This window comes from Mauremys mutica, chromosome 2 (genome assembly GCF_020497125.1).
Source record: "Mauremys mutica isolate MM-2020 ecotype Southern chromosome 2, ASM2049712v1, whole genome shotgun sequence".
NCBI classification, from domain to species: domain Eukaryota; kingdom Metazoa; phylum Chordata; order Testudines; family Geoemydidae; genus Mauremys; species Mauremys mutica.
Window position 1 is genome coordinate 78,711,290 of NC_059073.1, and position 27,564 is coordinate 78,738,853.

At 38.0% G+C, this 27,564-nt stretch overlaps 1 protein-coding gene across 8 annotated transcripts in view; it reads left to right on the forward strand.

The window, feature by feature from the left end:
• The window catches only part of TRAPPC8 (trafficking protein particle complex subunit 8), a 112,663-nt gene extending 85,372 nt beyond the window's left edge, over positions 1 to 27,291 (forward strand). For 4 of the 8 annotated variants that reach the window (XM_045005505.1, XM_045005503.1, XM_045005507.1 and 1 more), the window contains 8 exons: positions 569 to 637; positions 776 to 816; positions 9,200 to 9,379; positions 11,596 to 11,697; positions 20,399 to 20,446; positions 21,957 to 22,102; positions 24,546 to 24,635; positions 26,168 to 27,291. In XM_045005505.1, coding sequence (XP_044861440.1) covers positions 569 to 637; positions 776 to 816; positions 9,200 to 9,379; positions 11,596 to 11,697; positions 20,399 to 20,446; positions 21,957 to 22,102; positions 24,546 to 24,635; positions 26,168 to 26,402 — 911 coding nt within the window. In that variant the 3' untranslated portion in view covers positions 26,403 to 27,291. The remainder of the gene's footprint in view (positions 1 to 568; positions 638 to 775; positions 817 to 9,199; positions 9,380 to 11,595; positions 11,698 to 20,398; positions 20,447 to 21,956; positions 22,103 to 24,545; positions 24,636 to 26,167) is intronic. The other 4 variants (XM_045005506.1, XM_045005511.1, XM_045005509.1 and 1 more) reach the window with 1 other exon arrangement.
• Positions 27,292 to 27,564: the final 273 nt, after the last annotated feature.

Below are 27,564 nucleotides of genomic sequence, written 5' to 3' on the forward strand. Positions count from 1 at the left end.
TTATGCTCAAATAAATTTTAGTCTCTACAAGTACTTCTGTTCTTTTTGCAGATACAGACTAACACGGCTGCTACTCTGAAACTTATTTGGTTATCCGGTTATCTATTTCCAAACACCTGGGCTTCCTGTTGCACTAGAATTGATGGCCAGACCAGTCAGACACTACTATGCTGTAATTGTTTCCTTTCCCATACCTGCTCCTTCTTTCTCTATTTCAACACGTTCTACTCCAAGTTAGAAATAATTGGAGGTGCAAATGGGAGTCTTTCATTCACTGACTCATATTATCTGTATACCAGATAATTATAGCAAGATGGATTCCTTGTATATGTTAGCAAATAAGATTTAGAATCCAAGTTAAGTAAATTCTATTATAGTCAGTTTTTGAGACAAGTAACTTGTACAATATTGGTTCATGAGCAGTTTCTAAATACTTAGTCTCCTATATGCGTCAGGCTTACAGATTGAAAAGACTGGTTTTGGGAGGTCCTCAGGTGCTACGGTAGAGGAGACCATATAAGTATCTAGGCCAATGGGAAATAGTTTTTTTTCAACATCTTTCTTTCAGATTATAAACTTGCCAGTAGAGAGAGAGGAAAGCTATGCTTTAAAGCAGTAAGATGCAAAAACTCTGGAGGTAGGTTCACTTAACTTTATTGGACATTGGGTTTGGGTGGGATTTTCAAAAGTGTTTGTAACTTCCGTGAAACTTAAGTGCTCATGTTGTGACTTTGCATGCAGATGAAGTGACACTTCCTCTCTTTCTGTCCTTTAGAAAATTACACATTTGCAGACGTTGTCTTTGGAAATGAGCAGGTATGTAAATTGATACAAACTTAATACTTTGTCAGTATTATTTCAATGTTAAATACCTGTCTTGTGCATATGACCCAATCAAAGCCTTTATTGCCCAAGAAATACCTCCGTATGTGGCATACAATTATCTTTTGCACTTCATGTTTGTGCTAGTATTTTAAAAACACAAATTCTTGTACCCTGAAGGTCTTTCTCCTTGCTTCCTCAGTGTACATAGATGTAATAAACAATATGGACATAGACAATATGGGAGCATGATCCAGTGGATAGGGTCATGGATAATCTGGAGACCTAGATTCTATTTCTGGCCCTGGCACTGAGCAATTCACTCCACCTCTTTCCCTTCCTACCCTTTGTTTCTTTCTGTTTAGATCATAAGCAATTCAGTACCTAGGATAGGGAGACCCTAATCTGTTGTGGCCTCTAGATGTTACTGTAATAGAAATAATAAAAAAACTATTAAATTTGTTGATGGTTTTTAACATTTGTTCTGCTCTCACATGTTATTGTAAAAAGTATGTGGGGGTGAAGGGAGGAGGGGTTCCACGAGTGTCTCAGTGAATTCCAGAGATGCTTGTTGTGTTGCAAGTAGATCTCTTCCCTAATTGCCAGTCCTACAAACCCCACCTATCACCAAAAAGTCAATCTGTGTTTTTTGTCTTGTGCATAATCACTAATAATAAAGACTTCACAGTCAGACATACCTGTGCAACTTTTTGTTTTCAATGGGGTTGTGTAGGTATATTTGGAAGAATCCATATTCTTTCATAGCCATTGAATGCTTATAGCAGAGTGGGGGGGGGGGGGAGAGGAACTGTGACTAAAGTAGCCCTCTGACTCTGAATGCAAATGGAGAGTTGGTCTGTTGAGTTAAAGGTGCTAGTTTTATGCATTTACAAGATGGTATTGTCTGGATGATTGGGGCTTGCTATGTTAGGTAAAATACAGAGAAGGTAATGTCTGTCTTCAAAATCACCTTTCAGCATAGATTTATGCTTCAAATGTGACCACTATACCTAAATCTTTAAACAGTTGTGCCTTCTTACATTTTTTTTACTAGCTTGTATACCTGACACTTCCCCAAGTTGAGATTTCACGGATATTGCTTGTAGATGCAAAAATACCCTGTGTGATTGTGTGTGTGTGTAACATTGGTTTAATCATGCTTTAAATGCACAGTATATCTGACCCATTCTGTGTCTGATTTTACTGAGCTAAGAGTGTATCTGATGCCTTCAGTCAAATTAACCATAGACAAGCCTAATTTGCTCCTATTGAAGTTGGTGGAGGTCTTGATGATGACTCAGTAGAAACAAGATTGAACACTGATACAAAGCTTTAGAGTACCTTTGTGTCAAAACCAGTAACAGTTCATACTGAGACTTCATAGAGCAGTTAATATTTGCATGTGTATATAAAAAAAGATTTGTTTGACTTTGTAGTTGAAAGACAACACATTCTATAGAACAACTGTAAATGTGACTTTAAACTTCAAGATGAGAGCACTGGTAGACATAGAGTTGTTCTTTTGTACTTTCATATGATCACCAGTGGGGATACTCATAAAGCACCTTTGCTTTTTTTCTTTACTTACACATTATAATGCCAGTTAGTAATTTTCTCTGCCTAGCAGATAACACCCAGCTTGATCTGTATCACCTGATCCTGAAGTAGCACTTTCTCTTGGTGTTTGCTAATTTAGTTGATCATCTTTGATTACATCTGAACACAGACAAAACAAGATGCTCATTCTTATCTTGAAATAAGGGTTAGACAGTTTCTCTGCATTTTAATATTTTCAACTGAACTGTTAAAGAGAAAATTGAGATTTCTCTGTGAAAACATGCTGATATATTTTAAAGTTTTTTATTCTCTTAGGAATGTGGGTAGGCTTGGCTTTCGTCTACAGCAAACTGTTCCAGTTCAGTGGCATTTTTGTAGGTTTAAATTACTTAATCATAAGACTTAGACTGAGAGAGTCTTAATAGTTTTTCACAATCAAAGAATGTAGGGCTTGCAGTGCATATTCTGGAACAGAATTTTGTGCCATTTACTTGTCATTCACAGCAGGTAAAACACAAGCATCTACTTGTATTTACAATCTTATATCAGTTATTCTGCTATAATAAGTAAAAATTAAGTTAACATTTAGTCAGTGCTCAATGTATAGATGAGCATTCGTGGAAGACAATCGCATGCACTTAAATTGTTGCTTTTTAGAAATTTTGGCAAACTAATGCTACTATCCCAGGTATGCTAGAAAGCAAAATGAGTTCAAAACTGCACAAGATACAGATTCTGCATTGCCACTAAGTTTTGTGCAGATCCACGTGACGTTATGTGAACTAACTTACATATTCACCATAGGATCATAAACTTCGTCTTATTGTCAATACCCTCTGCCACAAACCATGCTAAGGATGGGATCTGGAGGTGCGTAAAGCTGGGTGATTTGGTGAAGGCTGTAGGTGGGTGCTGGGTAGGAGCTTTTCTGGGGGAGAACTTATAACTGTACCACCTAGGAATTCTAGCCATGGAGCAGGACCCCATTGTGCTAGGTGGTTCACCGGCAGTCCCTGCCCCTGAAAGTTTACAATCCAAGTACACCTCTACCCTGATATAACGTGACCCGAAATAACACGAATTCGGATATAACGCGGTAAAGCAGCGCTCTGGGGGGGATGGGGCTGCGCACTCCAGTGGATCAAAGCAAGTTCGATATAATGCGGTTTCACCTATAATGCGGTAAGATTTTTTGGCTCCCGAGAACAGCGTTATGTCGGGGTAGAGGTGTATATAATAAGAGACAACAGAAGGTTATAGACAAATAGATGGAGTACAAGGAAACAATGAGACAGTATTGTCAGTGATAGTGGTCCGAGTACACTAGCAGTCTAACCATTGTCAAGGTTTTGTTAGTGTATCATGGCAAGGGGAAGGTTTTTTCAAAGAGGGATTTGAAGGAGGATAATGAGGTGGTTTTGCACATGTTTATGGGAAGTACCTTGCAAGCATGAGGGGGAGCATGGGAGAAACATGAAGGTTCTTATTTGAAAATTTAGCAAATGGATGATTGGCATCATGGTCCGACTAGTTGACCTTGATAGTGAATGAGATATGATGCATGGAGTGGGGATAAGTTGTGTAGAGCTTTAAAAGTGAAGACAAGCAGCTGTTGGATGCGATAGAGAAAAGGGGAGCCAGTGGAGGGGTGACATGAACAAAGCAACATGCAAGGAGAATTATCTTTGCAGAAGCATTGAATAGATATCTTTGGGACAAGATTGCACTTGTCCAGGCCAGAGAACAGAGTGTTGCTGTGATTGAGATGTGAAATGAGACCCTGGATAGGGATTTTTAGCTGGATGGATGGAGAGGAAAGGCATATCTTAAGTCTTATTTCTCAAGTCTTATCTAGAAGCATAGAATATCAGGGTTGGAAGGGACCTCAGGAGGTCATCTAGTCCAACCCCCTGCTCAAAGCAGGACCAATCCTCAATCCCCTCCCGCCATCCCTAAATGGCCCCCTCAAGGATTGAGCTCATAACTCTGCGTTTAGGAGGCCAATGCTCAAACCACTGAGCTATCCCTCCCCTGCAGAAAGAATTAGCAAGAGTTAGACATAATGTGGAAGTCATGTCCTAGAGAGAGATCAGAGCCTAAGGTGAGGCAAGATTATGTACCTGAGTGACAAGCAGAAGTATTGGGCTAAGGGAGAGGGCAACAGCTGATGGTTGTTAAGGCTGGGGAGTTACTGGGGGAGTTTTGTGACTCTGCCCCGAGAGACACCTTGGGGGAGAAGACAGGGACAGCTGGGAGTGGGGGGAAGTTTAAGGGGGAAATTGTGAAAGAGGGATTTGATGGGGAGTAGTTGGGGAAAGGGGTATCTGGGAGGTAGCTGTGGAGGGGCTCTTTTGGAGGATTTCAGAGGCTGGTGGATGTAAGTGTCTGATAAGCTATCTCAGTGCTGGCTGGGGAGAGGGGAGCCTGGGACCAGTTTGGGATCCCAATAATTTTCTGTCACTGCTTTGTTATACCCTTCCAGGCTACTCTCCCCTGGACTCTCTGTGAAGGAGGGGAGGGGAAGGAGGCCACAAGGCAGAGGCTGCTTACTCAACTGGCACTATAGTGGCTTCTTTTGGCCATGAGCCACAATTGCAACTCACTTGCAATATAGCTCACTGCACAGATGTGACAGGGTTGTGTTTAAATATGTGTGTCACAGATCCATGGCACTTTGTAGCCCTGATGTTGGTGGTATGAGTGGTACTGTTCGAACTTATTTGTAAGGAATTTATGAAAATACAGTAATGTTGGGATATTTTCGCAATCAGAAAAACAGCTAAAAGAAATTTTGTAAGTGTTTGTGGAAGGCAGTAGATCTTAATCAGAATGAATTGATCCAAGTCATTACTTTTAAAAAGGGCATCACTTCCAACATTTTTGTATTCTACATTGTTTTTCTGAGCCTCAAATTCCTAATGGTTGGGCTTGCTCCACGCTGCTCAGCTTAGCAGATCCAATCAGTGGCTGAAGATTTTAACTGTTTGTTCTTGCTGATCATGCCAATTTTCTGTGGATTAGAGCTCTCTTCTGTGTTTGAGACACAGCATGCCACGTGTTCAGGTTCCTTTGTATTTACCTGAATGGCTGAAGTCTCATGAGACAGGGCCAAAAATGCCCCAAATGCAAAGCCTTGCTAATTTCCCCCCATTTTAGCACTGATCTGCTCAGTATGCAGGTATTTAGAGTTCTCTGAAAGGTGGCTTTTCTGTCAAATTCTCCTGTGCCTGCCTTGCTATCATGCACCAAATGACACGCTATAAAATTCAGGAGACTGACCATTCTCACCAGGCCGGAACTATGCCTTATCCCAGCATGAGCTTGGGTGGCTGAGTGGCAATAGAATTGCAGGTACATCTGATCACCACAATGGAGTAGGGGGATGAGGAGGTATGAGCAGCAGTAAGATAGTCTCTGATATTTACTCAATTGTTAGTGTATCTTGTCCATTGTTGGTGCGGGTTTAAATGGTAGCCTTTAATCCAGGCTTTCAGGTATATGAATACAGGTATTAGTTAAGTGTAAAAATCCTGGGCAGTTTCATAAAGTAAGGCCTGCAAAAATGGCAGGGCAGTATTTCTTCTGTCTGTGTTGTTTCAAATTTAGTATAGTCCCTGAGTCTCATCGGTCTCCTTTACAGGAAAACATTCTAGAAAGACCATTCTCCCATAGACCATTACTTCCCCAAGCCCAGGGTTGATCATTCCTCTCCCATGGTGTGAGTAATCTGCCAATACACAACAGTTAACAGCTTTGCACAAGGTAATATAGTTTGGTCATTTTGACAGACCTCTGAAGGGTGGGGATGAAGGAGTAGGAAGACGTACCAAATATTGCCACCACCTCCTTGTCCAGTCTTCTCCCAAGGACAGACTCCTTAGCTGCTACTTCATTCTGTGAGATTTGGTTGAAAAAGTTCTGGAGTAAGTGATGGATCCTAGTTATATATATATACACCGCTACCTCGATATAACACGAATTTGGATATAACGCGGTAAAGCAGTGCTCGGGGGGGGGGGCTGCACACTCCGGTGGATCAAAGCAAGTTCAATATAATACGGTTTCACCTATAACGCGGTAAGATTTTTTTGGCTCCCAAGGACAGCGTTGTATCGAGGTAGAGGTCTAGATATCTATCTATCTATACATAACTAGGATCGATCTGTCTGTCTAACAACTTAAGATTTGCTTCATAAAGACCTAGACCAGGGTATTGTCCATCATCTCCATCAAAGTTCAAGCCTCAATTTGGGTATCGTTAAGGGCAATGAAAGTGGCTTTCTTGGTTAAATTGATCGGGCCTGCAGAATGAAATTCGAGGTGTTATTACCCCATATATAGACTTTGCAGCCTTAATAAATGAGTCTGGCCTAAAAAAAAAAAAAAAAATCAGGAGGCCCAATTTTTGGGGTTTTTTTGCTTCTGGTTTCTAAGTTTTCAATGTGCACTCGGGACACAATTTTAAACTCTTCTCTAACCATGAGGGCTAAATGTTTTTTTTAATGAAAGTTGAGATTTCATATAGTCAGAACTGCAGGATTGGGAAACCTTAAGGAAAACATCAAATGCAACATTTTAACCATATTGATGCCTTCAAGAGTCATCAGCAGGGCTGGAACCTTTAGCCCTACAGCACAGGCCTGTCTCTCTTGAGCAATGAAGTAACAAATAGCAGTAGTTAGTAGTTTGTCTTCCTCTGTATCAGTGTTTCTCAACTTTTTTTTTGACCAGCTTGCTGCCTTCCTTAACTATGTCACGGAGGTGCATGGACTGGTCATTGAGAAACACAGTTCTATATGGACCAGCCACTAGAGAGGGATGAGACCTAGATTTTACCAGTGGGTTTCACAGCGATTTGCATAAGTGTCTCTGGTCTCAGTTCTGGTGTCTGGCCCCCAGGAAACAATTGCAGTGTCCTGCTCAGCTCCTGCTGCCCAGACACTGAGCCTGCTCATTCATTCTGTGGGGATTATGTATGCACAGTCTAGTCACCACATAAAAGATCTGTGGGGATGGAGCATGTTCATTGCTGATCGAATCTTTGGAGAAATTAGCTGCCAAACTCTAACAAACCTCTAATGAGCATGAGTGAACTGTGATATTCAGGCTTGTAATTTGGCCAGATTTTCCTGGGGATAGCAAACAGCACATCCTTGTCAAAAATCATGTTTTGCTCCAAATCATAGGAGTGCTAGAGCTTCCCATAAGAATGGCTGAAATAATGTAATAAGGGTAAAATATGGGTATGCACGAAAACAAAAGGGGTGTTCTTAATTCTGGTTAGCTAACTAGAGTTGGTTAACTTGAGGTAAAAGCCTAGTGAAGACAGGGCAGTTGTAATGTTTACATGAGTTAGCAGGTAGTTAAAGCCTGTTGGGGTATCCCAAACCATAATCAGTTCAATAGGGCAGGCTATCATTTGGAATAGTGGCCACAGCCCCTCATTTCCCCCTTGGTCATGGGATAGAACTGGACCATCTGCACTGATACAGTCTCGCATGATATTCTTATCAATAAACTAGACAAATATAACTTAGATGGGGCTACTATAAGGTGGATGCATAACTGGCTGGATAACTGTACTCAGAGAGTAGTTATTAATGGTTCCCAGTCCTGCTGGAAAGGTACAACAAGTGGGGTTCCGCAGGGGTCTATTTTGGGACCAGCTCTGTTCAATATCTTCATCAACGACTTAGATATTGGCATAGAAAGTACGCTTATTAAGTTTGCAGATGATACCAAAGTGGGAGGGATTGCAACTGCTTTGGAGGATAGGGTCATAATTCAAAATGATCTGGACAAATTGGAGAAATGGTCTGAGGTAAACAGGATGAAGTTTAACAAAGACAAATGCAAAGTGCTCCACTTAGGAAGGAACACTCAGTTTCACACATACAGAATAGGAAGAGACTGTCTAGGAAGGAGTACAGCAGAAAGGGATCTAGGGGTTATAGTGGACCACAAGCTAAATATGAGTCAACAATGTGATGCTGTTGCAAAAAAAGCAAATATGACTCTGGGATGCATTAACAGGTGTGTTGTGAGCAAGACACGAGAAATCATTCTTCCGCTCTACTCTGCGCTGGTTAGGCCTCAGCTGGAGTATTGTGTCCAGTTCTGGGCACCGCATTTCAAGAAAGATGTGGAGAAATTGGAGAGGGTCCAGAGAAGAGTAACAAGAATAATTAAAGGTCTTGAGAACATGACCTATGAAGCAAGGCTGAAAGAATTGGGTTTGTTTAGTTTGGAAAAGAGAAGACGGAGAGGGGACATGATAGCAGTTTTCAGGTATCTAAAAGGGTGTCATCAGGAGGAGGGAGAAAACCTGTTCACCTTAGCCTCTAAGGATAGAACAAGAAGCAATGGGCTTAAACTGCAGCAAGGGAGGTTTAGGTTGGACATTAGGAAAAAGTTCCTAACTGTCAGAGTGGTTAAACATTGGAATAAACTGCCTAGGGAGGTTATGGAATCTCCATCTCTGGAGATATTTAAGAGTAGGTTAGATAAATGTCTATCCGGGATGGTCTAGACAGTATTTGGTCCTGCCATGAGGGCAGGGGACTGGACTCGATGACCTCTCGAGGTCCCTTCCAGTCCTGGAATCTATGGATTCCTCTCTTCTACGCTGGCTTATTTAGAGCTGGTATGGAGTTAACTTCTGTGGCACAGAAGGTGTGCAAAAGCCCACATGCATGACTATTTTGCTTACCAAGGAGTTAGTACCGAGAAGCTCCACAATGGAGGAAATTCCACCTTCATAGAATAAACTTGAATCCGTTTATTACATGTACTGAAAGCAAAATATGTTGTTTTCTTACAGATAATCAGTTCAGCTAGTCCATGTGCAGACTTTTTTTTCCGAAGCTTATCCTCTGAATTAAAAAGAACACACACACAATCAAATATGTTTCAAGGAGCTGCAAAACAGTTATTTGATGAGGCCGTCAGATTGATACAAAAATGTAGTGAGGTGGATTTGAATATTGTTGTTCTCTGGAAGGTATGTATGGTCTGTTTTCAGTTATCCATATAATAGCTTGATTATGAAACATGATTAGTAGAAAATAAGAGCCAATGAAATTGTTTATATCTAACATAGTGTTCTTGAGATGTACACATAATTTTCCAGAGAAATGTTAGGTTTTGTTTTCATTAAAGTTTTAATTTGTCAGAAAACAGGAAATTAAGTTAATTGAAACCACAGTTGGGACAGTATTGAAAGTTATTACTGTAACAGTGAGTAATCAGGAACCATTTTTTGAAATATGTCTAGGATTAAATGTGATTTGGCTTAATACTTGAGAGATCCTGTGCCCTCCATATGTGCCTATGTTTCCTCATGGTGAATGAGGCTTTCTTTTTGCAAAGATAGTAAATCAAGTTCTGACCCCTTTGAACTTTACAGAGCCAGAGTCTTTAACTCTCTGGACACACAGGTAGACTCTCCCATACTTTGCTCACATTCTTAAAGGGTTTATTTGAAGTAATGCTCCCGCTCACTTTTTAAAGGGGTGGCTCCAATTACCAAATATAAACATTAAAAATGTATCAACATAACAAATTACACTAAATCTAAATACTGTGTTTGGCAATATAAAATTCCAGCATTTGTTCAGGAGTTTGCATGCTAACTTTTATATGTTGTTTTCACCTCCACGAAGAACCAGACTTTTTCCACTTCAGTTATTGGAGGAATTGTGGAGGGTGAAAGCCTGCTGTTTTCCTAGCCCATACATGCAAGACATGTTAGACAGCAGTAGAACACTGCTCAATTCCTGCTTTAGGGTTTCTCTTCCTAGCTCTGGGGGCAGATTGTGGTTACAAACAGTATAGCTAAATGTAACAATGCCCCCATTAGGGATTGTCTTCAGGGACTGAACCTGACGCCTCTGGATGTAAAAACAACCACCTCTACCATTTAAGCTACAAAAACATGACCTGTTACTACAGAAGCAATAGCAGAGCCATAAAATCCTTTATATGGTCTAGCCATTTACAGATGACATAGAGCCTACTTACTGTTCGTGTGTAACACAGCACCTTTTCTAGGAGTGTTGTTTTTGAAAGACAAAATAGATGAGACTTGACTTCATTATATTAGACCCCTGAGGTTTAGACCCAGCTCTGTCTCAAGTGAGCACCTGCAAACTGTTACCCCTCTGTACAGTGGGGGAATAGTGTGTCCCTCCCAAGGTAGTAATAAGAGACCTTGATTCATAATGAGTTGTGAAGAGTTCCTATAGAGGGAGTTGTCTACACTAAAAAAGTGTTGCCTCTTGTAACTACTGACATGCAGCGGCATTCCAAAGAATAATTGCAAAAACAGTAAGATTTAAAATTCCTTTATTTGAAATGAAATAAGTGACTGACTTCCCCTGAAGTTCACGATGTGTTCATCTAAGATCTGACTTCAGTGGGAGTCTTGCACTCCGAGGCTGCAGAATAGGACCTTGGTAAACACAGTGGAAAATACAGGTTCCTCCCACCCATGATAGCAGTTTAGAAGCTGCCAGGAGACTTGCATAAAATCTCCCTTAAAATATGTAATATAACAAATTTGTATGGCTTTGCTGAGTGTGAACAAAGCATCAAGCATTAGACAGCTTTGTGAACTTAAACTGTGCTGAACAGTCCTCTGACTCATGCAACAGGGTTGTACTGAATTCTACAATTAAACCAGGAATTTATGCTGCAATGTTAACTAAGCACTAACTCTCTTGGTAATCTTTAGTAGTGTTGAAATAATTCTAAAAATATACCACAATGCCAGAATGGAGCAAAACTGATTTAAATAAGAGTATCTACAATGTATCCTAAGATTTTACATAATTCATCTGAGATTTTGTTTAAAGTGAATTTTATTTTTAATTATGTTGTGAAATTCACTGCATACCTAACTCTTCAGTTCCTTGAATTAGAAAAATTAAAGCAACACAGAGGACTGTTCTAGATGGAATTTATGAATTAGCTCCTTAGCTTTCTACTGCAAAATAATTGCACTTTATTGGAAGATGACGTGATTCCTTTATTCATAATTTTGTAAATCTGTTGGTAATGATTATGATGTACTTTGAAATATTTCTAAATAAAAGGTGGTATAAATGTAAGATCATTATCACTTCTAAAGTTTGTATTATAAAAGAAGTGTTATTTGATAACCTTTTGAGGTTTGCAGCAAATTAAGAAATATTAAATGTCTATTATCTTTGCATTTAGGCATATGTTGTGGAAGACAACAAGCAGCTTATTTTAGAAGGCCAGCATCATGTTATTCTTCATACAGTAGGGAAGGAGGCTTTTTCCTTTCCTCAAAAGCAGGTAATCCTAATACTTTTTTGTATTAAAAACCTCTTGCTTTACAAAAGCCTTTCCAAAGTGTTCAGTATGTTTCCAAAATGTGTGTATCTAAATAAATTAATGAGATTACCTTGTAAAGGCTTCTGTAGTATTTATTTTGTAAAGTTCTTGTAAGTATACATCTTGTAAGTTAAATCTGCTAATTTTAGACTAATTTCGGCAACATACTTTCAAGTCTGTTAAATGGAAGTACATGGAAGAGTGTCGTTGAATGTGCAAGCTTTTTAGTATGTAGAAGCCTAATTAAACATAATATAGGATATTCAGACAAATCTATTAAGAGCTAAAGTTCAGTGTTTTAACACTTACAGGCTTTACTTAATTTTTTAGTGGCATTAATTGCTGGACCTCAAAATGATTAACAAGTTCATGTTAAAGGAAAAAAGGCAGTAAGCTCATGACCCATGTAGATGAGATGTAACTGCATAATTGTCTTAAACAAATTACTTCCTGAGTTTTGTTGCAGGATTAAAATTCAACTGGATGAATTACATTCAGAGCTCTTATTACAATATTAAGTTAGTACAATTCTTATGCTAACATGCTGACTTCTCTATTGCCTCTTAATAAAGTATTAAGTATTATACAGTATTGTATTAAGAGGCAATAGAGAAGTCAGCATGTTAGTATAAGAAAGGTACCTGGTAATATAGTAGTATTGAAACTTGGGTGAGTTCCCTCTGGCACAAAAAACCCCCAATCAACTCGGGATAAAATAAAATAAGTTGATTCCAAAATAAGGATCTTGAGTTTTGCTGCACTAAGGGATTAAATGAAAATGCTTGAATCTTTTGTATTCTGATGTATTTTGTGCACTAGTGTAGCTTTCCCTGTGAAACTTAGCAGAGTTATGAGAATTAATAGAATTATCAGAGGAAATAGCTTGAGAACCTGGCAAATTGAATTGAGAGATAAATCAATAAAATCTTTCACCGTTGTAATTAAATTTTAAAATATCTGTTCTCACTGATATCACAAAAACAGCTATAGATGAAAATGAATAATTTGGGTCTGCAACAAACGTGTGTGTGTGTGTGTGTGCGCGCGCGCAGCATTGGTAGTCATAAGAATTAGTAGTGTACAAAACTGTATTAACTCAAAGTGTAATACTGAACACATGAATAGTCCAGTGTATTTGTGAATGTGAAGAATTTAAAACAATGTGCAAGGTAAAGGTAGGTGAGTCTCAGTAACTAAAAGTTAAGTAACACTATCCTGCCAATCACAAAACTAAGTGATTGGGCAACAAAATGGCAAATGAAATTTAATGTGGATAAATGTAAAGTAATGCACATTGGAAAAAATAACCCCAACTATACATACAACATGATGGGGGCTAACTTAGCTACAACGAGTCAGGAAAAAGATCTTGGCGTCATCGTGAATAGTTCTCTGAAGATGTCCACGCAGTGTGCAGAGGCGGTCAAAAAAGCAAATAGGATGTTAGGAATCATTAAAAAGGGGATAGAGAATAAGACTGAGAATATATTATTGCCCTTATATAAATCCATGGTACGCCCACATCTCGAATACTGTGTACAGATGTGGTCTCCTCACCTCAAAAAAGATATTCTAGCACTAGAAAAGGTTCAGAAAAGGGCAACTAAAATGATTAGGGGTTTAGAGAGGGTCCCATACGAGGAAAGATTAAAGAGGCTAGGACTCTTCAGCTTGGAAAAGAGAAGACTAAGGGGGGACATGATAGAGGTATATAAAATCATGAGTGATGTTGAGAAAGTGGATAAGGAAAAGTTATTTACTTATTCCCATAATACAAGAACTAGGGGTCACCAAATGAAATTAATAGGCAGCAGGTTTAAAACAAATAAAAGGAAGTTCTTCACACAGCGCACAGTCAACTTGTGGAACTCCTTGCCTGAGGAGGTTGTGAAGGCTAGGACTATAACAATGTTTAAAAGGGGACTGGATAAATTCATGGTGGCTAAGTCCATAAATGGCTATTAGCTAGGATGGGTAAGAATGGTGTCCCTAGCCTCTGTTCGTCAGAGGATGGAGATGGATGGCAGGAGAGAGATCACTTGATCATTGCCTGTTAGATTCACTCCCTCTGGGGCACCTGGCATTGGCCACTGTCGGTAGACAGATACTGGGCTAGATGGACCTTTGGTCTGACCCGGTACGGCCTCTCTTATGTTCTTATGTTCTTTGTTTACGTGTTAGCTATCTGTTTTCTAATTGCATCTGAAGGCAGATATGGTTATCTATCTAGATATGTACATAGCCCCTGTCAGTGTAGCAGCTGAAGATGTAATGAATTTGTCCTCACAACCCTTCTATGGGATGTATTAACTCCATTTTATAGATTGGAAAATGAGACCTAGAGTAAGTGGCTTGCCTTGTGTCTCATAGCAAGTTTGAGACAGATTTGGAAGTTGAACCCTGGTCTCCCTGGGTTCCAGTCCAGTACCTCACCTGTAAGAGCATCTTTCCTCTATGGTATCCAAATTCCATTTATGCTTAAGAGAAGCAGGCTTCCAAGTTCTTAACCATTTCATATCAAAAAGCTTGTATTTTTGTCATTAGTGTCTTGTAACCGGTCAGCACTTTAAAAAATGCTATTATGTAGATATTTCACTATTTTATCTAAAATTGTACACATTATAACATCTTTCGTTCTTGTGTAATCCTTATGCATAGATTTTGTGACTACTGAAACAAACCCCTGCCATGCTGAAAAGTAGCTTTGTTTTGAGAAATGCCTGAACCATTTTTTACTGAATCTTACCCCCCCCAAAAAAATTCAGCCCTGAGCAGACATCTGGCATGGAAAACTCTCAAATTTAAGCTACTTTGACTTAAATTCACACCTGAAACCAATGGCTTACAAGTGTTGGGCAACCTTGACTATAGGCCTCACTGTCTGTAACTGAATAGAAGAGATTACAAGGTAGAACCATGCTGCTCAGGGAGAAATTATTCAGCCATAGTTCTAGGGGGTCTCAGAGGAATTGAGCTACAGTAAAGCAGTCATGGTGCCATTTTATTCATGGTTTGTGTTGAGGGTTTCTCAATTACCAATGATGCTAAACTGAGAACATATAATTGCCTTTTCAGCAGTTGCCAGCAGGAGATTATCATCCACAACTGACTGAACCATAGTAATTTTCAAGAAGACTGTAAAACCAAGATGTGACAACATGGAGTCCATAATAATTCCAGCAGAACTCTAAAAAAAACTTAGTGTTATCCTGGACCTGATCAAATTCCAGTATGAATAATTGCATATTACCTGACTGATTAAATTGCACTTGCAACATCAAATGGATACATTTCCTTCCCTAAACTTTTGGCCATAAAATTAGGACTTCTAAATCACTCTTCGCTATCCTAGCTAGCACAAGAGTAATAAAATTATATGCTTCAGGGCATAGCCTTTTCCCTGTGGAAATCAAAGATTTTTCCCCTCATATGTACAGTATTTTACCACTGTCTATGTATGCATTACGAGGAGACAGGATTTTTGCTTTCATATTATACATTAGGTTTTGGTTACTGTTGGATGCAGAATATTGTACTAGATCAGATATCTTATTTGGCACATCTTAGTCTTAATATTTTGTTCTAATAAGTTATAAATAGAAATTACAACTGACAGTGCTGCTACATCCATGTGCTGTGCTCTGACGCATCTAATGTTGCTAAGCAACATTGCTTTTTAAAAACTTGATTCACGTGCAGTAGTGTAGCAGTCTCTTTAATGAACAGACAGTTTTGAATCTGTTTATCCCCTTGGCTTTCCCCACTCCTCCAAGTCTACACGTGAGAAACTGCTCTTGAGATAAAATTAGAATCAAAGAATGCCAAATGTAGCTTATTCCTTTGAGCAGCCCAAAAAAGAGAGGCGGGGGTGGGAAGAAAAAAAACTAGGCCAGATGTGATTGAGTTCTTAAAGAACTAAGTGATACAATACAGTTTCTAGCAATAATACAAAGCAGAAATTAGAAATAGGAACTTATGAATATAAACTGAGGATTGGGTTTTTATTTATAAAACAGAATCCATTCAAGCAAACTACTAATACAGCCAAACATGTGAATAGAGATGTTATAGTAAAAGCTGTCTGGCCTACAAAATTACAAGCTTCGGCAATAAACCTAGAATGTGTACACACACTTTTTATATATATATATATATATATATATGTGTATATATATGTGTGTGTGTGTGTGTTCATGCTCTACTGTTGCCTTAGACATCCTAATACTGAACCAGCTATGCCCACTAATACGTAAAATTTTTAGACACAGGCCCATCTATGAAGATACTTATTATAGGATAGGAATTACTGCAATTCAGTGAAAAATAGGTATTTGTAGGAACCTTCCTTTCCACTGCCTCTAACACTGCCATAGTGGAGCTCTTTTTAGCACTTGGAGTCTTACCTGTTGTCTTCATCTGCAGTGACCAATTAGCTTTAGCTAGCCAAAGCTCAAAATGTGGCTACTCCCAATTTATAATTGCCGGGGCTCACTTTAGTTTTCAACAGCTTCATCCTCCTCCCCCTTTGTTTCCCAACCTACAGTAACCTGAAATCCTTTAATTTTTAATTTTCCACATTCAAGTTCAGCCACTTCTCCATATTATAATATTCCTTACTGTTTGTCTAAGCATTTTTCTCTTGATCACATGGGTAGAAATTCAAGCTAAAGGAATCTCAAGACAAGAAAATAATAGATTGGAAGGGGATTGGGCTGCATAATGTTGCAATTTTAATTAAAAGTAGGGTTCTCAATTGTAGTCAATTCAAGCAATTAATTACAAAATTAACTTGATAAAAAATTAATCAGTTTTAATCACACAGTTAATATAATACCAATTTAAAATATTTATAATAAATTTAATGTTTTTCTACATTTTCAAATATATTGATTTCAGTTACAACACAGAATACAAAATGTACAGTGCTCACTTTATATTTTTATTACAAATATTGCACTATAAAAAAGATAAAAGAAATATTTTTCAGTTCACCTCATGTAAATACTGTAATGCAGTCTTTTTTTGTGAAAGTGCAACTTACAAATGTATTTTTCTCCTTGGAACTGCATGAGACTTGTGTAAAATTATATTGAGAATTCTTTTTGCTAAATACATCAGTTAATTTTAAAAACAAGTATTTTTAACATTATCCGGAAAAGGTGTAAATAGCACATAGACATCGCCAAGTGACTGGGAGGCATTGTCATTGAAATCTATAGACTTGAAGGTGCCCAACACCTCTTGAGATCATGTTCATTGTACAAAAACTTCAAACTGGTTTAAATAGTTGAAGGTTAATGTGTTTTTAAGAAAGCTTCTACCTACTTTTTGGCACCCATCTTGTTGAAAAGCAGCACCTTTTGACACTTATTTGGGAGACCTTTACAAGTGTACCAAGTCTGCTTTAATACTGACTTAACAGTTTAAACTTGGTTTGAACACACTAATTCTTAGACTTGGTATAAGCCAATATTAATGCAGGATGGAGATTCTAGTATGGTTGCAAAAAAACATTCTAAAACCATGCTGAAGAAAGCAGCATAAGGTACATGGTCATTAGTAGTACAGGTGAGGGTAAACTCATTTGAAATACAAGCAACAGAGATTAGGTATTAGCAAAGAGCTTTACATTTTTCTCAGTAAAATTAAAAATGTGTTTTTCAGTTAATCTGAAGTTGAATGGTAACCATGTTTCCAATGTTAACTATATGAATCCTTTTTCAGGCTAACATTCATGGATGGGATTTCCCAATTTTTGTGATTCATTTGCCTAACAAAGGGGTTTCTTAGCTTCATCGTTCTGATACAGCAGTTATTCTCACAATTAATAGGAGGAATAGTAGTTTTATATTTGAATGTTCCCATTCCCATTGGTTTTTAGGAGGGTAATTGTGGGAGGTAATATAATTGGTTCCTTTAGTGCTGGCTTGTAATATTGAACAACTCATTTTCAAAAACTAATTTAGAACAAGTCAGATGATCCTGATTGTCCACATCTTTTTTGACTCCCACCATTCATATCATTTATGGTAAAAACCCATTCTGCCTGCCTCTTCAGAAGATGCTTACGCACTAGTCTGGAGTGGACAGTTACGATTTAAAGTTCAAAACATTTGTGAGTTTAAGTCAGTAGCCAGAATTTATTTCATCTGGGTATGAATCTGTTTTTATCGAATTTACATGAATGGGATTACATGAGAAAGTTAGTGCTATTAGCAGTAGAGTGTATATTTTAGCCATAGTATTTTGTTTTGAAGATTGTTTTTGAGTTTATAGAAAGCTTCTTGTTGTTTTAACAGAATTATTGATATTAGTTCCAAGTATCAGAGGGGTAGCTGTGTTAGTCTGTATCCACAAAAACAATGAGGAGTCCAGTGGCATCTTAAAGACTAACCGATTTATTTGGCCATAAGCTTTCATGAGTAAAAAAACCCACTTCAGATGTATGGAGTGAAAATTACAGATACAGGGATAAATATACTGGCACATGAAGAGAAGGGAGTTAACTTACAAGTGGAGAACCAGTGTTGACAAGGCCAATTCAGTCAGGGTGGATGTGGTCCACCCCCAATAATGTTGGCATACTGTGGGGTTATGCGGGTACCCATAGCATTTTTATGGCTGACTTAGAATAGTGCTCTACATTGATGACATCTTCATCATATGGACCCATGGGAAGGAGGCCCTTGAAGAATTCCACCTGGATTTCAACAATTTCCACCCCACCATCAGTCTCAGCCTGAACAAGTCCGCACTTCCTGGACACTACAGTGCAACATTTGGAGGTGTGGCAGGACCCAGGCCAGTCCACTTCCTGGACACTACAGTGTAAATAAGTGATGGTCACATAATCACCACCCTATACCGGAAACCTACTGACTGCTATACTTACCTACGTGCCTCCAGTTTCCATCCAGGACACGTCACATGATCCACTGTCTACAGCCAAGCCCTAAGATACAACCACATTTGGTCCAATCCCTCAGACAAACACCTACAAGATCTTTATCAAGCATTCTTAAAACTACAGTACCCACCTGGGGAAGTGAGGGAACAGATTGACAGAGCAAGACGGGTACCCAGAAGTCACCTACCATAGGACAGGCCCAACAAGGAAAATAACACAACACCACTGGCCATCACGTACAGCCCCCAGTTAAAACAGCTCCAGCACATCATCAGCTATCTACAACCTATCCTGGAAAATGATCCCTAACTCTCACAGACCTTGGAAGACAGGCCAGTCTTCGCTTACAGACAGCCCCCCAACCAGAAACACATACTCACCAGCAGCTACACACCAGACAACAGAAACACTAATCCAGGAACCAATCCCTGTAACAAACCGTGTTGCCTACTCTAGCAACACCATCAGAGGACCCAACCACACCATCAGGAGCTCATTCACCTGCACATCTTCTAATGTGATATATACCATTATGTGCCAGCAATGCCTCTCTGCCTTGTACAGTGGCTAAACGGGACAGTCTCTACATAAATGGATACAAATCAGACATCAGGAATGGTAACATACAAAAGCCAGTAGGAGAACACTTCAATCTCCCTGGACATTCTATAACAGATTTAAAAGTAGCCTCCCTTCAACAAAAAGACTTCAAAGAGAAACCATAGAGCTACAATTCATTTGCAAACTTAACACCATTAATTTGAGTTTGAATAGGGACTGGGAGTGGCTGGCTCACTACAAAAGCAATTTTCCCTCTTGGTATTAACACCTCCTCATCAATTCTTGGGAGTGGACCACATCCACCCTGACTGAATTGACCTTGTCAACACTGGTTCTCCACTTATAAGGTAACTTCCTTCTCTTTATGTGCCAGTATGTTTATGCCTGTATCTGTAATTTTCACTCCATGCATCTGAAGAAGTGTGGGGAGGGGGTTAACCCCACGAAAGTTTATTCCCAAATAAACCTGTTAGTCTTTAATGTGCCACCAGACTCCTCGTTATTGATATTATTGGAATTCTATTTAAATTTGTTTCTGAGAACAGAGATCACTTTTTCTTACAAGTTGACAATTGTATGGTTTATGCAGTGTTGTTGTAGCCTTGTTTGTCCCAAGATATTAGAAAGCCAAGGTGGGTGAAGTAATATCTTTTAATTGGGCTAACAGAAGTTGGTCTCGTAAAAGATATTACCTCACCCACCTTGTCTCTTTAATTGTATGGTTTCTTATCTAGATTTTCCTAAACTCTCCAGGTTGCTTAAAAAGGAAACTCAGTGAGATGTTAGTGGAGAGCAGCTCTCTGAGTGCTTGTGCTTTGAAAGCCTTTCCTCCCAAATATAAAAATTGTGGGTGGAATCCAGGCCCTATTGAAGTCAATGGGAGTTTTGCCATGACTTCAGCATAGCCAGTATTTCATCCTCTGGTTACAAAGAGAGTTGTCAACATGATGTCTTATTTAGGAACCAAAAGACTAATCTTAAATCTGGGGTGTTAAATTGTCCAATTTCAATCTGTTGCCAGTCCTTCAGTACCAAGGTAATGTTGCTTTGAACTAAGGGTTTCAAACATGTTATATTAATCAAATAATGAAATGTAATGATGCCAGACTTAATTTTTCTACATGTTTTTCTGTAACTTATCCTATTGATTTTTGTCTATCTGTTCAGATAAATTTTGATATTTGTTTTTTGTAGGGTTTTAAAAAAATACTCGGGAATTCTGATTGGGAGGACTTGGAACAGGTAACTGACTTTAGGGGGAAAAGCAATTTTTAGGATGTTGATATATGCTATCCAAGATAATATTGAATATTCTCCAATTAGATAAATTTTCTAACCTTCCCTCCCCACTCTCCATGGAGTCGTATAGTCTCTAAATGTAGCCAGTGTTACACATGGTGTCACCTTTCAGCAAGATGGATTCCATTACAGCAGGACCCGAAATGCCAACTGAATTAAAAAGATAGTTTACAACTATATTCCATTGTTAATAAGAATATTTTTCTTGCTTCTTGAGCATTTAGGTTGCTGGTCTGAATGCAGCAAATTACCTTTGGGTTAAAGGGCATAATTTTTTTTTTCAAGCATATGCTGTTATCTGATGACCTATGTCTAGTACAACCAGACCTGGGGATACTACTATAATGCAAATAATTATTTAAATTTCGTGGGTGAAATTCTAACACCATTGAAGTCAGTGGCAAAGCTCCCATTGACTTTAGTGGTGGCTGGGATTTTCCCTGCTATCTTTTATTGACTCAAGTCACAATCTCAATGTGTTTCTCATAGTGTTTTGTCTTCAGTATTTTAAGAAATTGTTGTAATATAAGTTGTTGACACAAGCGTAGCAATAAGCTAAGAATACTGTAACTATTTCTAAGTGTAGTGCAGAAATGGGATTAATCAATCAACTCCTTGTACTTAGCAGCTGCTGACATGTTCATTACTGTGAGTGCATTTTATGGCACTAATTATTGACTCTGCATCAACGGTTCATAAGTGAATGAGGAAAGCTAACCCCTCATCAGTAACTTTTTGATTGGAGTAGATAACAGACTGGATGGTGTTGGACAAGTACCATATCATCTAGCTTCTGGACCAGATGCAGCCAGCGTGATGCACTGAAGTTACACCTTTCCACATCATCTAATCTCCTCTGTCCTGGAGGTTGTACTCCACCACCTGCCTTCCCTTGGGCTTTCCACTATTTGGGAGGAGGAAGGTAGCTTTAATTTCTGGAGGAGCTTCCTAGGTTCCAGCTTTAGAGATGTACTGTATTAGTACATGTTCCCTTTCCACCCAGTGCCACCCACTTTGGGGCTTTCCTGGCTACCTGTAGTTCCTTGGTGGCAACCTCCCCATGATAGACTTTTCATTGTAGCTGCTTAGGTTTTTGGGAAAACCCAAGATGAAATTGGTGCAGTCTAAACATTGTTCCATTTTTATTTTACCAGTAATACGTTGGTTTTAAAAAGCAGTTTTGGGAGAAGGAAATTTAATAGTCTGCCTGTGATATAGCACCCTCATCATAAGAATTGCACCACTTCCTCACCTAAAACAGTAAGACACAGTAATTGCCTCCTGTAAACATTGTGACACAATAGTGTAATCTGTTGGAAGCTACAGTTCTTAGGAGAAAATGGTACCTTCAAGTTAACGTCTGTCTGGTTAATCCCTTGTTGTACAGTGTGTGGTGTTAGTGTATTTATAAAAGTATTTTAAATGAAGTTGTCTGAATATTTTTGTGTTCCAGGAATCACCAGAAATGGTTCTCTTAAAGTTTTTTCGACCAGAAAACACTTCACTACCCACAAGACCAACACCAGAACAGCTTTCTAACCTTATCAAGACTAGTCTTCATTATCCAGAGTCCTTTAATCACTCATTTCATCAAAAAAGGTTTGATGAATGTTAGCTTTTAAAATGTATCAAGATTCCTTTAGGAAACTATTTATTTTTTTCCATTTCTTTAATAAAAATCCTCTTTAGATTGTGCTCTGTGGAAGGATGAAATAAAGGGATAAAATAAAATTGCCATGAACAAGGGAAAATTCAACACAAACACAGGCTATAAACAAAAAAAAATGATTTTTTTGGTAAATGTATTGATAAAATTGCAACACAATAGCATTTTCTAGCAGTTGAAGATTGGACACATGAAATGAAAATGAAGTACAATAGATCAGAGTAGTCAATTACTTTTTATCAAGATCCAAATTTCTTGGTCAAGGTCCAGACTCCAGAGAAAATAATAATAAAAATACAATAATGATAATAAAATTAAAAGGTTTTGGGGTCCATTCAAACGCATCCGAATTTGGCCCACGGTCTGCCTGTCGACTACTCCTGCTATAGATAATTTTGCTTTAAAAATGAATAGGAATGTTAAGTTAGATAACTCATTAAGTAACTAATGAAAGTAATGATGAAGAAATCTATAGTATCTTTCACAGCCTGAGAAAATCACTGCATAAACAGTCTTTAAGAAGTGGGTTGAAAGTGAACACTATGCTGCAAAATGACAATATTTGAATGAACAGATAAAAGAGCTTCTTGCTCTAGTTATTAACATTTAGTTACAATGTCCGTAGCATATCTTAAATTTTCTAAATGTTAACATGGGTTGGGTATAAAGTATGGCAGGAAAAGGATGTTTAACATGGCTGAAATTGGAGACTTAATGTAGTACCAATGAACTAAAGCACTCGTTCAAAAGATTTTTCATTTTGATAGTTGTGATCCTGTAGCTTCTACTTTGTGGTTATGCATGTCTCATTGAATTGACAGTCTTGTCAATTTTTTGGTAAGCATTACACTACAAAAACAAACGGAACTAAGTCTAGGTTTCAAATTTAGATTGCTTTGAAATTTTTTACAAAACTTGATATTAATGATTTAATTGTTAGCAAAAAAAATTGTTTTGTTTTTAGAATTTATACATTTCTTGTTGTGCTTTGACAACTTAACTACTACATTCTTATACTAGTACAATAGATATTGAAGTGAAACTAAGTAGCATAAGTGGAATGACGTGCAAAAATGGCTGTTTTAATTATGAGAGCCTCAGCTTATTCAAATAGGGGTCTAATTCTGGTCATATTCCAATTTAGGTTATGTGCTTACTACCTAAATTCCCCCTGCAGAGATCAGCTCTTGAAGGCACTCTTTATTTCCTGTCTTAAAGTGTTTACTGCTAAGCAATCCCAGTGATGCATTTCAGTGGTGAAGTGATACCGCTAGTTCATGGTCCCCAAACTATGGGGCGCAACCCTCTAGGGGATTGCGGAGGAACGTTTGGAGATGTGGCAGAGGACCCAGGCCAGTTCTCATAGGGGAGATGGGGAGGGAGCCACCACCCAGTCCCACTCCTTCCCCAGCTCTACTCCAGCCTGCCCCCAGTGGTGATCTCAGCCCTGCCCCAGTCCCCTACTGTGGCGTGGCTGCGGCTCTACACGCAGCCCAGCTGCAGCTCTGCTCCTGACCCCGTCCCCAGCCACAGCTCCATTCCTGACCCAGCCTCGACCCCCTTAGCCTTCCTGGGGGCCGGGAGGAGCGGACAGGAGTAAGGGGGGCACGACCCTGAAAAGTTTTGTGTATAAAGGTGCTGTGGGATCCTTCTGGAAGTAGTGTTCTGTATAAAAGCATTAGTGTTAATTAGTGTATTCAGGTAGAATTCTTCAGGATATTAAATACAAAACAATGCCTACATTTTAAAAAACGACATGCAATAAGTTGGACTCGAATGTCCATACTTCTCCAGCTTGAGTTGAGCACTGTACACCTGCCCTGGCTAAAATACCTGTATTTCTTCAGACCACTAAAGCAAATAGTTTAAATAGCCCCTTTAGTCAACGGTATGCAGAAGGAGATAGAAGTATATGGAGAGAAAGTGTAAAGATATTGCAGCAACTCAAAATTTAGACCAGCATGTTGGGTCAAATGTTCTTTCACATTCTAAATTTATTAATGCACCTTGCTGTACATGATTTTTATAGAAAGCTTGCAAAAATCAAGCTACGCTATGAACTATTGCTTTACCAGGTCTCATTTAGACAAACTGAGGAGATAGTTTCAACACTGACTTATAATTTTTTCTCTGAGGTCACAATCATAAATATACTTCAATGAATTTCCTTTTTCAGAAGTAAAAAATGATTATCTAACAGCATGTAAGAGCTGATATTAGACTGTAATGTCATACAAAATATCGCTACATATTTTGATGTTTATATGATAAAGAACGTATGAATTTTTTTAAATAGATTTGTTCCATTTTGTAATTCTCAAGACTGACTAGTAATATGTATAAATCTTGCATCGTAAAACAATTTTTCTCTTGCAGCCTTTGTTTAGTACCTGTCACTCTTCTACTTTCCAATTGTTCTGAGGCTGATGTTGATGTAATAATTGACTTGCGGCATAAAACAACAAGGTAATAAACTTTTAAATGTTAAATTACAACCAATTTGATATTTAAGAGCTCTCAGGAGCAGTAAATATCACAATCTGATTTTATTTTCATCACTTTATCAAGTGTGTATTAAATGTATCAAATATTTAGGATAGGACTTTCATCCTCACTGTGTTCCCATTGATGTCAGTGGGAGTTTTTCATCATCTCAATGGGAGCATAATTAAGTCAATGTGAGTATTTTTCAAAAACCCATATTCATTTGGAAGTAAAACAGAAATTGATTGTATTGCTAAGAGGGCTGGGGGTAATGACTGGATTATAAAGAAAGGTGAGACAATATTTTATTTTTTGCTGTTTAAATCTCCTTGTTTTGGGGAAATGTTTCCTACAATGAAGGTATCCGCAAAATGAGAGGAATATCAACAACAGATGCTGTTTTCATTAAAAAAAATTAATTTTGTTTGACACAATTTCTCAACGGTAAAAAGAGTTCTTTTAAAATACTAAAATATAGTTACTTTCATCTAAAATTCTTTTAAAATGTTGTACAGTAAGAGTGCATTGTTTTTAAACTGTGTAGATAATTGCTACGTTTGTTAGAATTACTGTGTAGAAATCCATATACTAGGATAAGCAATACAAAAGTCGACAAATTACTTCTCATCCTAACAAAAAGTATAACTTCTTTAACAGCACTTATCACAAGTTCTTAGCTTTTATCCACTGCTGCACGTGACTATAGTTTTTACTTGGAAATATAGCAGTTCATTGGTGTTCGAAATTATCAGTAACACTGGGGAAAAACATTTAAAAACAAATAATGAGATTTTTAAAATAAAAGTTGCATAAAAAGAGGCAAACATTAGACACCTTTGATGCACTACCTATAGTAGAGCTGGTTGAATTCTATGTAATAATTTATTCTCTTGGAATATCTTATTCCACAATATGTGTAAGTGGTTGAATACTAACAAATATTCAAAGTGCCTGATTGTCATCAAACTTGACTTAGTGTAATTAAATAGCTGAATAGTATTCTCAGTAACAGTCCCAAGTAGGCATTCTTAGACGTTTCTCAGAGATGGATTTTGAAAGGCAATAATTGGGACAGATTTAGCAAAACTCAATATAATCAGAATGCATTTGCCCAGTGCCAAGGGGTTGCCCGGTGTATTTAACCAGATGGATATGAAACTCAGCATGCCTGGCTTTTAATACAAATGGACAGATAGAAGATAGTAAGGACAGTAGTCCACCAGGAAATCCCAATTAAACAATTTTGTAAAGGACTAATATATAAATGAGTTAATAGAATTAATGTAGAGCTGAGCACTAGTCAGCTCATCTGGTCACTTTTTTCAAAAACATCAGACAGCCAAAACACTAGAGGTACAGTGCATTTGCATGCCAGTTAATACAGGAAACACATTACACAGTGAAGTAAAATTTTTCGTAGGACTGTCATTTTGAATGTGTGCATGTTTGGTAGGCACTTAAGCATAAGAGGATCAGAAGTAGATATCTGATTTTTTTTTTCTCCTCTCTTTCAGTCCAGAAGCACTAGAAATCCATGGTTCTTTCACATGGCTTGGGCAAACACAGTACAAACTTCAGCTTAAAAGCCAAGAGGTCTACAATTTGCAGTTGAAAGCTTGCTTTGTTCGTACAGGAGTCTATAATCTTGGAACTCACAGAGTATTTGCCAAGTTAGCTGACCAAGTTACTTTGTTTGAAACAAGTCAGCAGAACTCCATGCCAGCACTGATCATCATCAATAACATTTGACCACTTACTAAAAGATCATACTAAAAACCAAAAGAATCTGATTTTTCTTATTCTGCGGATTGACATTTATTCCAGTTTTGGAATGTTACCCCAACATATAACTTGTTACAAACTATTGTGTAGGAGACAATAGCAAAATATTCAGACTACTTGCCATTTTGTTTCTTAATGCAAAGCACGTTGGACAGAAAATGCATATATCCTTTTTAATGTCTCTTGCATCTCTGGTAATTTATACTCATAACACTGAACTAAAATACTCCTTATAAAACTGTTCGAATTAACTTGTGTATCCCAGGCCCTGTCCAAATAATAATAATAATAATAATAAAGCAGCTTGACTGCTGTTACAACTTCCAGCATGATGTTTTAAATATATTTTGTGGCTATATTAAAAGACAGTTCAGAAGACAGCCCTTGTTGTCTTTTTTCCTGACTTAAGCCATTATTCGTCAGAAATGCCAGCCTTACTGTGAAGTTTGATAGGTTGTTAAATACAATTTATGCTGGGGGGGAGGGAGGTCTGTTTGGGGTTTTTTTCCCACTTTTCAGTTTTTAAAATTAGTTTGGGGCTTTGTTATTGTGTCCTCATGTTCTGATAGCCAGTGATCCTTATGGCTTACACACAACTTCACCGAAGATGTTCTGAAAATAATTTTGAAACCAGTTTGAGTGTTTTCTCATTCATCTCAGTACAGAATGCACTATTCCACAACCATGAGATTGTCATTTAAATTGTCATTCACTTTATTATGTAACTACTATAACAATTGAGTTGATCTGTTTTAAAAAAAAAATCTACTCAAGTTAATTAAGCTTTTCAAGAAATGTATTATATTTATAACAAATGTACTGTAAATAGAATAAAACATACACCATATTCACTGTATAGACTTCCGTTGCATACTTTTTTTCTCGCATCTTATCTACAGCAGTAGCCTGTCAACAAAGATTGCCCTAATTAGAAGCTGTATGCTAGTGTAAATAACAGTGGTGCAATGCATCCACACTAGACAGAGTTCTAGTCAAAAGTTGCAGTTTGTCAGAAGGCAACCCTGCTTGGAGTGTCCTCTTGCAGCAGACCACGGTACAAACATGCACCTACCTTTGTTTCCTCTTCTGTTTTACCATGAAAAGATCAGTCTCTATTTTCAATACAAAG